The following is an 11,028-nucleotide window of genomic DNA, read 5'->3' as shown; positions in this document are numbered from 1 at the left end:
ACCCTTCAGACATTTACATCGTTTTCATCTCTTTTTAGACCCCAACTACTTTTGGAACATACCCATAGACCTTTTGACCCCTTCTGACCCTTTAAACCCCCTATATACCCTTTTGACCTTTATAGTCTTTTAAAGACCCTTTTCCGACACTTTTGAGACTTCTTAAGGGGTCTTTGATTGATTGAGAGTCCAAAAGGGTCGTTGATTGATTAAGGACCCGTTCGCTCATCCTGCATCGTTTTCACTGTGGGAATCCAATCGAGTTACGAGGCCTTTCAGCCCCCAGGGGCAAAGAAATTTCCCTTCAAACTTCAAATAAACTTCATCACCGGATGTATCCCAACTCCGACCGCCCTCCATCAGGACATCTGTCTCCCTTGGGACTGTTCGTTGTCATGGTCACCGGTACTGCATCCTTTGCTGAGAAAGATCGACTGCAGAGTTGACTGTTCTTCCATTCTGTGTTTCTTACTCTTCCTCAGCGAGCCCAATGATTCTCCTTTGGTTTTCCCTTCTCCAGCTTTCTCCTTCATCTTGGAAAACACAAACTCTTGTTACCTCCAGCAACCGAAGGTGGACACAGCTTGTTTACAACACAGACGTGTGTGTGTGTGTGTGTGTGTGTGTGTGTGTGTGTGTGTGTGTGTGTGTGTCTGTGTGTGTGTGTCTGTGTGTGTGTGTGTCTGTGTGTGTGTGTCTGTGTGTGTGTGTGTGTCTGTGTGTGTAGTGTGTGTGTGTGTGTGTGTGTGTGTGTGTGTCTGTGTGTGTGTGTGTATGTGTGTGTGTGTGTGTGTGAGCAGGAAATCTCAAAAGGCCGTGGACGGATTCGGACGAAACTTGGTGCACGGGTTGAGTGTGTGACGAGGACGAAGCGATTCGATTTTGGTTCAGGTCCGAATCCAGATCTGGCCTCTTCGTGGAATACAAAACGTTAACCGTTCAGCCTGGCGGAGGTACGCGCTCGACCGAGTGCCCTTCTAGTTGTACGTGTTAACATATTCATATCTGCTATGTCAAACCTCGTGTTGTATTAACGGTTAAGATCTTAAGGTCCTTGAGTTTGAGCCCCTGTCGTGCTGTTAACTAACAGGTGGGTTGTCTCTTCCTGGTGGGTTCTCTTCTTCAACGGGTGGGTTCATCCTTCCGAGGTCGGCAAAATGAGTGCCAGCTTGCTGGTATCCTGTGTCGGAGTGGCGACCCGTCCAGGATTGTACCCACTGCCCAAGGAGACTGCTTTAGGCCGCTCTGCACAGAGCATGGTCCCATTGGATGGATGGGTTGGCTTTACACCTCACCGCAGCTCCATGGTAACGATATACGAACATCTTCCTCTCCTTTTAACACAAATCGGGACTTGGTGAACGGTACATCCACAAAGGATGGGAAAAGGTGTTCACCTGAAATCAAGGTGCACGGTTTCAGGTCGTCGCGTTTACCTGGAAGAGCGACGGAGATGCTGCGGTGCCTCGTTTGCGTCGGGACAGGGAAGCCGTGCTCCGAACGTTCCTCGGGTACTCCGACCGTGCCTCCGTCGATTGAAACGAGCACGTACAACGAACAATGCGAACGTCACAATGGGAAAACAAATAATTATTTCAAAACACCGTCTTTCATTTCTCTCCTATTTATTTATTTATTTATTTATTTAAAACCCACGCGTCCGAGCAATTGAAGGTTGTTTGTAACAGCAGTGGATCAGCAGTTCATGAACCAACTCTGAGAACTTGCACACCTTGCTATGAATTCCAATTTTAAGGCCTTCCTGGCGTCAGGAAAAAAAACAAATAAAGGATCACTTCCGGTTCCGGTTTTGGAGCAGCGAGAGGTCTCCTTCGGGGCTCCCTGCTGACGTTCTCAAAGCGAAGTTTCCGGTTGTTATTTGTCCCGTTTTAACTGTTTCATTTTCTCACCTCCATGTTTGTGTGTTGCGAGTTCGGTTTTGTTTCAAAAATCGTGCTATTTTGTGAGTATTTTTGTCGACGTTCTTACCTGGTGCTTGAGGCCTAGGCCTAGGCTTGAGGCCTACCGGTTCCACTCGGTGTTCGATCGTTTTTTTTTTTTTTTGTTTGTTTTTTCTCCCCATTACCTTCAATTTCTATCCTCCCCATTACCTTCAATTTTGATCCTCCCCACTTTCCAAACATCCCCCATTCTCCCAACTAATCTCTTTCTTATCTAAAATAAAAAAAAATTAAAAAAAAACCTACAACAAAAACAACATGCTCACCTTCTCCCGATTCTGCTTCTTCTTCTTCCTCTTAACTTCCTCCTCGTCTTCTTCCTCGATTTTTTTTTTTACACTTCCATGACCTAATCTGTTGAACTCTCTCATACATTATTTTTAACAACAAAAACGATCTTATAATGCTTCATCTTCCTCTCTCACACATGTGGTTCTCTTTACTGTTTCACAATGCACGACTCTTCTGCTATTTTAACAGACTGCTCTCATTTCGACCTCTCCTTCATTCCTTGCCTAAAAAATCCAACTATTACAGCGCTTCTTCTCTCCATGCTCTGAATTCGCCTTCATTGCATCCATCAAGAATTGTGTTAAATCGCATCTCTGACCTAAAACTTTTAAAAACCACAGTTTGCCGTGGATGCTCGCTTTCCATCAACCATTCTTTTTTTCCAACTTCAGTGCCAACTCACCCTCCTCACCCCTCACTCTCAAAGCAACCATCCCACTCTTCTCCCTCCAAGCCTCCCTCTCACCTCTCTCAAAAATTCCCCCCTCACCTTTCTCCCACCTTTCATCCCCCTCACTCTTCCTTCTCAAAGTTGCCCCCCCTCTCATCCACCAACCTGCCTCCCTCCACTGCCCTCTCACCTCCATCTCTTCACTCCACCTCCTCAAATCCTCAACTGCCTTCTTCCTTATCTCTTGTCCCCCTCTCCCCCAGCACCACAGAGCCTTTTCTCCTCCTCATTCGGCCCCCTCCCCTCGCTATTCTGCAATACCCCACACTCCTTCAGCAACCCTCCTTACCTGCCCCCTCGTCCCTTGTCCTACCCTCCCCTCCCCCTCCACCTCCTGCACCCAAAGCCTCCTCCCCTTCCTCTTCATTAAAAGTGTGGACCTCAAATATCCGGGGCCTTCGCTCAAACCTTTCAGATCTTTCCATACAGGTTGCCACTGACAAACCAGACATTATCTGCCTAACAGAAACTTTCCTCTCCCAAGACGTGTCTGACTCCCAAGTATCTCTCCCTGGTTACTCCCTCTTACGGTATGACAGACCTGAGCCTCGTCCTGGTGGAGGTGTTGCTCTCTTCATCAAAGACTCTATTCCTCACTCTCCATGCACTGCTCTCACTCCCCCACACCCCCAGGAATACCTCTGGCTTCGGCTTCCCCTCCACTCCCACCTCATGTTTATATGTGTACTGTACTGTCCACCGAACAGTGATGACTCCATCTACACCTCACTATCCGAAAACATGGACCCTCTTCTATCTTCTCATCCAAACTCTCTCTTCCTCTTATGTGGTGACTTCAATTGTCATCATGCCAGTTGGCTAGGTGTGGGTACCTTTCTCACCTGCCATGGCACCTCAGCAAAAGCTTTCTGAGACTCATTGGGACTGACTCAATCGGTCAACTTCCCGACCCGGATCTCAACCAATGGTACTCCATCTCTTCTGGATCTGATTTTGACAAATTTCCCTGACAATATCTGCTGCTCTTCCTTCGCTCCAATTGGTTCTTCTGACCACGTCCTTGTCAAAGTGGACATCTCTCTGGCTGTTATCAGAGAACCACCTCACCGGCGTCGAGTCTGGCATTTCACTCAAGCCGACTGGCAGGGTCTCCGAGCAGCCATCAAACTTACAGACTGGTCTCCTATCACTACTTTCTCAAACATCAACTCATCCTGGGAATTCTTTCAAAGAAACTTGCTCTCCCTCATGCACAGATTTATCCCCTCTCGTGTTCAGTTGTCTTACACTTCCTCCCGCCCTTGGTTTACTGAAGCTTGTGGCGAGGCAGTTGTCCTGAAACAACTTGCCTTTGCCTCATGGAAAGCAAACCCAACTGAGGGCAATCTCAGATCTTTCCACAAAGCTCGGAACAAGTGTGTATCTACCCTCAGGAGAGCCAGAAAACAACATCTTTCTCATCTCAAGTCTGAACTCTCAAACCTCTCTCCCTCCTCAAAATCCTGGTGGCGTTTAATCAAATCTGTTTCTGGTGTATGTTCCCCCTCCATCCCCTCCCTTACCTCAAATGGCCGCACTGCTGATTCCACACGTGATAAAGCTGAATGTCTAAACTCGGTGTTTGCAGCTAAATCTTGTGTCCTAAACCCATCACTATCTCTACCCACTTTACCCAGTCGCACCCAACTGTCCCTGGACTCTGTATCCTTTTCTCCTGACAAGGTGGAGAGCTTGCTTTCAAACCTCGAGTCAGATTCTGCAACCGGTCCAGACGGCATCAGCCCACGTGTCCTCAAAGCCTGCTCTTCTGCTCTTGCTCACCCTTTCTCTGTTCTATTCACCCTCTCATTTGCCCAAGGTCATCTGCCATCTGCTTGGAAATCTGCTAACATCACTGCCCTGCATAAAAAGGTGCAAAAACAGATCCCTGTAACTACAGACCAATCAGCCTTCTCCCAATCATCAGCAAGGTGATGGAATCCATCATCGCTTCAGACATGAAATCCTTCCTCTTCTCCAATGGCTTGATTTCCAATCATCAATTTGGTTTCAGACCAGGTCACTCTACCCTGGATATGCTGCTTCTGCTCTCCCATCAATGGATGGAGGTCCTCAATGCCAGACAGGAAATCCGAGCCGTATCCCTGGACATATCACGTGCTTTTGACACAGTCTGGCACCCTGCCATACTCACCAAACTCTCTTCCCATGGTATTCAAGGCCATCTCCACTCATGGCTCGCAGACTTCCTCTCCTGTCGCAGTCAACGTGTGGCCCTAAATGGAGTTCTTTCATCCCCTCTTCCTGTGCAGGCTGGAGTTCCTCAAGGTAGCGTTCTGGGCCCTGTTCTTTTTCTGGTTTTCATCAATGATCTCTCGGACTCTCTGGAAAATCCTCTATTTCTCTTTGCCGACGACTCCACCCTCTGCCGTACCATCTGTCATCCCTCAGACCGGCAAGCAGCAGCTTCTTCGCTCACTGCAGATCTGGATAAAATCACAAACTGGTCCAACACGTGGAACATGTCTTTCAATCCAGACAAATCTCACACTCTCACTATGTCTCTTCGAAAGGACTGTTTACAAAACCCCCCCATCCACTTTCTCAACAATCCTCTGGAAGAAGTCTTTTCTTTCAAGCTTCTAGGTCTCACTATCTGCCATGACCTTTCCTGGGAAAGTCACATTTCCAACCTCGCCTCAAAAGCCAGTCGCCGACTGGGAATCCTCCATCGTGCTAAGTCCTTCCTCGGCCCTCTTGAGCTCCTGACCACTTACAAAGCTTTTGTCCGTAGCCTGATGGAGTACTGCTCTCCCCTCTGGGCTGGTGCTCCTGCCTCCCACCTTTTTCGGCTTCACGCTGTCGAAACCAGGGCATTTAAGATCATCGGCATCTCCCGCAATGAAGCTGAGTCTTTGGGCCTCTCACTCAATCACCGCAGGTTGGTCGGTGGTCTTTCTGTCTTCTACCGACTCCTCTCCAGCCTTGCCCCCCCTGCTCTCTCTGCGATTTGTCCCCACCACATTTCCACAGGGCGCTCAAGGTCCGCCAACAACCCCCTTCTGGTAAAACTACCAAAATCACGAATCACTGCTCATCTTCACTCTTTCATTCCTCTTTTTTCCTGGCTTTGGAATAAACTTCCTCACTCTATTCTTTCCCATTCTTCCCTCCAGGCTTTCAAAACAGCTGTTCACCACCACCTCTTATCTTCCCCCATCCAAATCCTCGATCTTTTCTACCCCCGATAATCCACCCAAGCCCACTTCCTTCATTTCTCCTGCTTTCCTTCCTGAAAGTCCCTGAAATGTCCATCTTCTCTTCGCCATGTTCCCCGTCCCATCCCCATCCCTCTCCCTTCCACAGTTCACCTAATGTGTCTGTTCCCCACTGTTTTGTCCCTTCCATTCCCGCCCCTCTTGTCTCATGCCTCCTTGCTGTGAGTTGTGTGTTAGCTCTCATACGAGCCTCGACCAAGGTATACAAAAAATAAAAAATAAAAAAAAAATAAAAAAGGATGAAGAAGACAGAAGAAGAAAAACAAGAAGAGGAATAAGAAAGGCTCAAAGACTTTTAAAAATGTTAAACATAACGTGGAAACAGCTGTTGGTGAAAGAAGTTCAAACTGTTAACAGAGTCATGTGATTAGCAATGGAGACACACTTTCTTGGCTTCACAGTTAACTGAACTCAAAACTGGCACAAAAAGGTGGGCACAGCACTTTCATTCGTCACGAATCAATCACCTGGCAAGGGGATACTACAGGTGGGTATCAAAAACTTTCAAAACACTTCAACACATCAGATGTCAAGGCCACTGGACAGTCATCGTGGAACACAACGGCTCTTTTACACAGAAGGTGGAGGGGGAAAGGGGGACAGAGGAGGGAGGGGAAGGGAAGGCAGACGTGCGGTGGAACGTTAATTACGATTCAGCCAACACCCACTTTGAAGCCTTCAATCACATCACCTGTTCACACCTGGAGAAGCAAGGCGACACCAGCCAGCACCCACTTTGAGGCCTTATCCTTTGAACGAAGACCGAAAGTCCACACGTAAGTCGGCCCACGCTCTTGAGTCTTGTACACGGGACATTCGTACACGGTTCGGCTGTCTTGGCGATCGACTAACACGGCCTTCACAAGGATGACCGGCATCGACGGTGTCAGCTCCTTGGGACGTGATTCGGCCAGTGAGCCTGACTGGGTATCCCATCGTGCACCTGCAACGATAAAAACATCTTCTATTATTCAGCAGGAACCTTGAAGCTCGTCCAAAAGAGCTCGTGACGCAACGTTTCGCCGAATCATTGTCAGTCCATCAACGAAATATATATATATATATATATATATATATATATATATATATATATATATATATATATATATATATATATATATATATATATATATATATTGGATTAATCTCAAGGAAATTGTCCCCAAAAGGAGGCTGTCCTCGGATGACGATAACAATGGAGAAAAGACTGTCAATTTCTGGAGGGTGAAGGCCTGTTCGAGCATTGTTCTCAGGCTGCCATCTTTTGACTCGACTCGAGTGTGACGCGATGGAAATGAATGTGGAACGAATGGCAGGACGTGTGATTGGGAAGAGCTGGGTATGTGTTGAGTGAAGCGCACTGTTACTGGATGACCACTGACCACGTGATGTTTGAACGACCAAAATATCTGAAATCAGCGGCTATCAGCTCCCAAAGAGGTGCGGTCTGCATGAAGTGGCTTTCTCAGGTTTGGACACAAAGCATTGAACAATCCAACGTTGGAGGTGTGCCATTTTGAGGAGGTGTGCCATTTTGAGGAGGTGTGCCATCATCACTTGGTTTCAGGTGACTTCTGTTTGTACTGGTGGCTTAACCTCCTGGTTTGGACAAATCCGTTAAGGTTGTCTGGTCACGGACTCCGTACTGCTATGTAAGATCGGTCACGGAGTCACCTCTCGCCGGACAGCATGGCTGGCCCAATAGGTACGGTGGTGGAGATGAAGGCCGCCATCGACCCGGATGTATATTATGGTAAGTAAAAAGTGTATCATCTCTCTCTCTCTCTCTTTCTCTCCACCTCTCCCTCTCTCTCCCACTCCCTCTCTCTTCCTCCCTCTCCCTCTCTCTCTTTCTCTCTCTCTCTCGCTTTCTGTGGTGACCTGCCCGAAGGCAGGTTCTTCGCTGCTGTCGAAACGTCATGGCATGGATTACACCGGAGAGTTTCATTCTCAGCAGCAGTCAGGGCAGAGATACAAATTTGGACGGAGTGGTGGTGCCATTGGCTTCTTTTTTTTGGATACAATATCGAGGCTCATAAAAGAGCTAATATGCAGAACGTACAACAAAGGGGGAATGAGACAAGATGGGCAGGAGAGGGAAGGACAAAGCAGTCTGGAACAAAGACATGAGGATATCTGTGGAAGGGAGAGGGATGGGGCGTGGTACATGGGGTAAACAAGATGGACATGACAGGGACTTTCAGGAAGGAAAACAGGGAATTTGAAGGAGGTGGGTTTGGGGTGGATTAACGGGGGAAGAAAAGATCGTGGTTTTGGATGGGGGAAGATAAGAGATGGTGGTGAACAGCTGTTTTGAAGACTGGGAGGGAAGAGTGGAATTGGAGTGTATGGGTCAGGTCAGGTCAGGTATGGGAGCATGTGCCAGAACAGCGCGTCGCTGCGTCCACTTTCCGCCAGTACTCCAGGGGCCTCCGTCTGGCCATCCCCCAGGCAGATGCCAGGCCCATCCCCATCTCCTTGAGATGATGGTCAACCTGCTGCAGCCATGAGGCATGTGGTCGGCCCACTGGCCTCCTCCACTCATGAGACTCCCTCGCTGAGAGAATCTGGTGAGCAGGATCAGCGTCAGGAAAACGAGCCACATGTCCATACAGCCGCAGCTGACGCTCACGGACTATGCAGGTAACAAATCTCATCCGAGTCTCTCTCAGCAACCGCTCGTTGGACACAAAATCCGACCAGCGATATCCAAGGATTCTCCGAAGAGACCTGGTACCAAAGGAATTAAGTCTCCGTCTCAGATCCTTGGTCAAAGTCCAAGTCTCGCACCCATAGAGCAAGACTGGAAGTACCAAGGACCTGAAGACTCGGACTTTCGTCCTCCCGCACAGGTACCGGCAGCGCCACACCCCATGATCCAGTGAATCCATGACTCCCCAGGCCCGACCCAGACGTCTATTGACCGGCTCACAACCTGCGGAGACATGAATATCACTGCCAAGGTAAGTGAATCTATCCACGACCTCAACATCTTCACCACAAACAGACACAGACAGGACAGCAGCATCCAAGATGTCACCGAAAGCCTGGATCTTAGTTTTGACCCAAGAAATCCGTAATCCCAACGGCTCCGACTCCTCATTCAGCACCTCGAGAGCCCCCAAGAGGATGTCTAAAGTCTCCGCAAAGATGACTGCATCATCTGCAAAATCAAGGTCCGAGATCTTGACATTGCCAAACGATGCACCGCAACTTGATCTCTCCGACATCCTCCCTAAAATCCAGTCCATACAAGTGCTGAAAAGTGTGGGGGCAAGTACACATCCCTGACGGACTCCAGTAACAACTGGAAATAAGTCAGAGATGGTACCACCACACTTCACAGCACTCTCAGTACCAGAGTAGAGTTCAGACATCAGATTGATCAGTTTCGGTGGCACCCCACGAAGACCAAGAATCCTCCAGAGGACATCCCGATTCACTGAATCGAACGCTTTACAGAGATCAACATAGGCTGCAAGCAGCCCCTGCTGAAACTCTCGTCTGCGTTCGGTGAGGACACGAAGTGCAAGGATACGGTCAATCGTTGACCACTTTGGAGTAAAGCCTGACTGCTCTGGACGCTGGTGCTCAAGTAGATGTATGGGGGAAGAGGAAATATGGGCGCAGAGATCACAGGCGAAGCAGGGTGGGGGGGCAGGCCGGAGAGGGAAGAGGGGGAGGTGTGATGAGATTTGAGGTGGTGGTAAGAGAAGGTGTGATGAGATTAGAGGTGGTGGTAAGAGAAGGAGGTGTGATGAGATTTGAGGTGGTGGTAAGAGAAGGAGGTGTGATGAGATTTGAGGTGGTGGTAAGAGGAGGACGTGTGATGAGATTTGAGGTGGTGGTAATAGGAGGGAGTATGATGAGATTTGAGGGGGTGGTTAGAGGAGGAGGTGTAATGAGATTTGAGGGGGTGGGAAGAAGCGGAGGTGTGGTAAGATTTGAGGGGGTGGCAAGAAGGGGTGGTGGTAAGAAGGGGAGGTGTGATGAGATTTGAGGGGTTGGAAGAGGGGAGGTGTAATGAATTTTGAGGGGTGGGCAGAGGGGAGGTGTGATGAGATTTAAGGGGGTGGGAAGAGGGGAGGTGTGATGAATTTTGAGGGGGTGGGAAGAGGGGAGGTGTGATGAGATTTGAGGGGGTGGGAAGAGGCGGAGGTGTGATAAGATTTGAGAGGGAGGGAAGAGGGGAGGTGTGATAAGATTTGAGAGGGTGGGAAGAGTGGGAGGTGTGATAAGATTTGAGAGGATGGGAAGAGGGGGAGGTGGGATGAGATACGAGGGGGTGGTAAGAGGGGAGGTGTGATAAGATTTGAGAGGGTGGGAAGAGGGGAGGTGTGATAAGATTTGAGGTGGTGGGAAGAGGGGGAGGTGTGATGAGATACGAGGGGGTGGTAAGAGGGGAGGTGTGATAAGATTTGAGAGAAGGGAAGAGGGGTAGGTGTGATGAATATTGAGGGGTGGGATGAGGGGAGGTGTGATGAATTTTGAAGGGGTGGAAAGAGGGGAGGTGTGATGAGATTTGAGGGGTGCGAAGAAGGGGAGGTATGATGAATTCTGAGGGGGTGGGAAGAGGAGGAGGTGTAATGAGATCCGAGGAGGTGGTAAGAGGGGAGGTGTGATAAGATTTGAGGTGGTGGGAAGAGGAGGAGGTGTGATGAGATACGAGGTGGTGGTAAGAATGGAGTTGTGATAAGATTTGAGGTGGTGGGAAGAGGAGGAGGTGTGATGAGACACGAGGGGTGGTAAGAGGGGATGTGTGATAAGATTTGAGGTGGTGGGAAGCGGACAAGGTGTGATGAGCTACGAGGGGTGGTAAGAGGGGAGGTGTGATGAGATTTTAGGTGGTGGGAAGAGGGGGAGGTGTGATGAGATAGGAGGGGTGGTAAGAGGAGATGTGATGAGATTTGAGAGGGTGGGAAGAGGGGGAGGTGTGATGAATTTTGAGGGGTGGGAAGAGCAGGAGGTGTGATGAAATTTGAGGTGGTGGAAGAGGGGGAGGCGTGATGAGATACGAGGGGTGGTAAGAGGGGAGATGTGATAATATTTGAGGTGGAGGGAAGAGGGGGAGGTGTGATGACATACG

The 11,028-nt window shown here is 49.0% G+C and overlaps 1 protein-coding gene across 1 annotated transcript in view; it reads right to left on the bottom strand.

Moving 5' to 3' along the window:
* Positions 1-6,222: 6,222 nt before the first annotated feature.
* Positions 6,223-11,028, bottom strand: part of DNAH17 (dynein axonemal heavy chain 17) — a 153,629-nt gene continuing 148,823 nt past the window's right edge. The window contains exon 82 of the mRNA XM_085868928.1: positions 6,223-6,885. Coding sequence (XP_085725054.1) covers positions 6,638-6,885 — 248 coding nt within the window. The 3' untranslated portion in view covers positions 6,223-6,637. The remainder of the gene's footprint in view (positions 6,886-11,028) is intronic.

Source organism: Eptatretus burgeri, unplaced genomic scaffold, assembly GCF_056783735.1.
Source record: "Eptatretus burgeri isolate ZD-2024b unplaced genomic scaffold, Ebu_testis_v1 Ebu_testis_scaffold_3194, whole genome shotgun sequence".
NCBI classification, from domain to species: domain Eukaryota; kingdom Metazoa; phylum Chordata; class Myxini; order Myxiniformes; family Myxinidae; genus Eptatretus; species Eptatretus burgeri.
The sequence above is the reverse complement of the archived record's forward strand: the minus strand, read 5'-3'. Positions and strand labels throughout refer to the sequence as shown.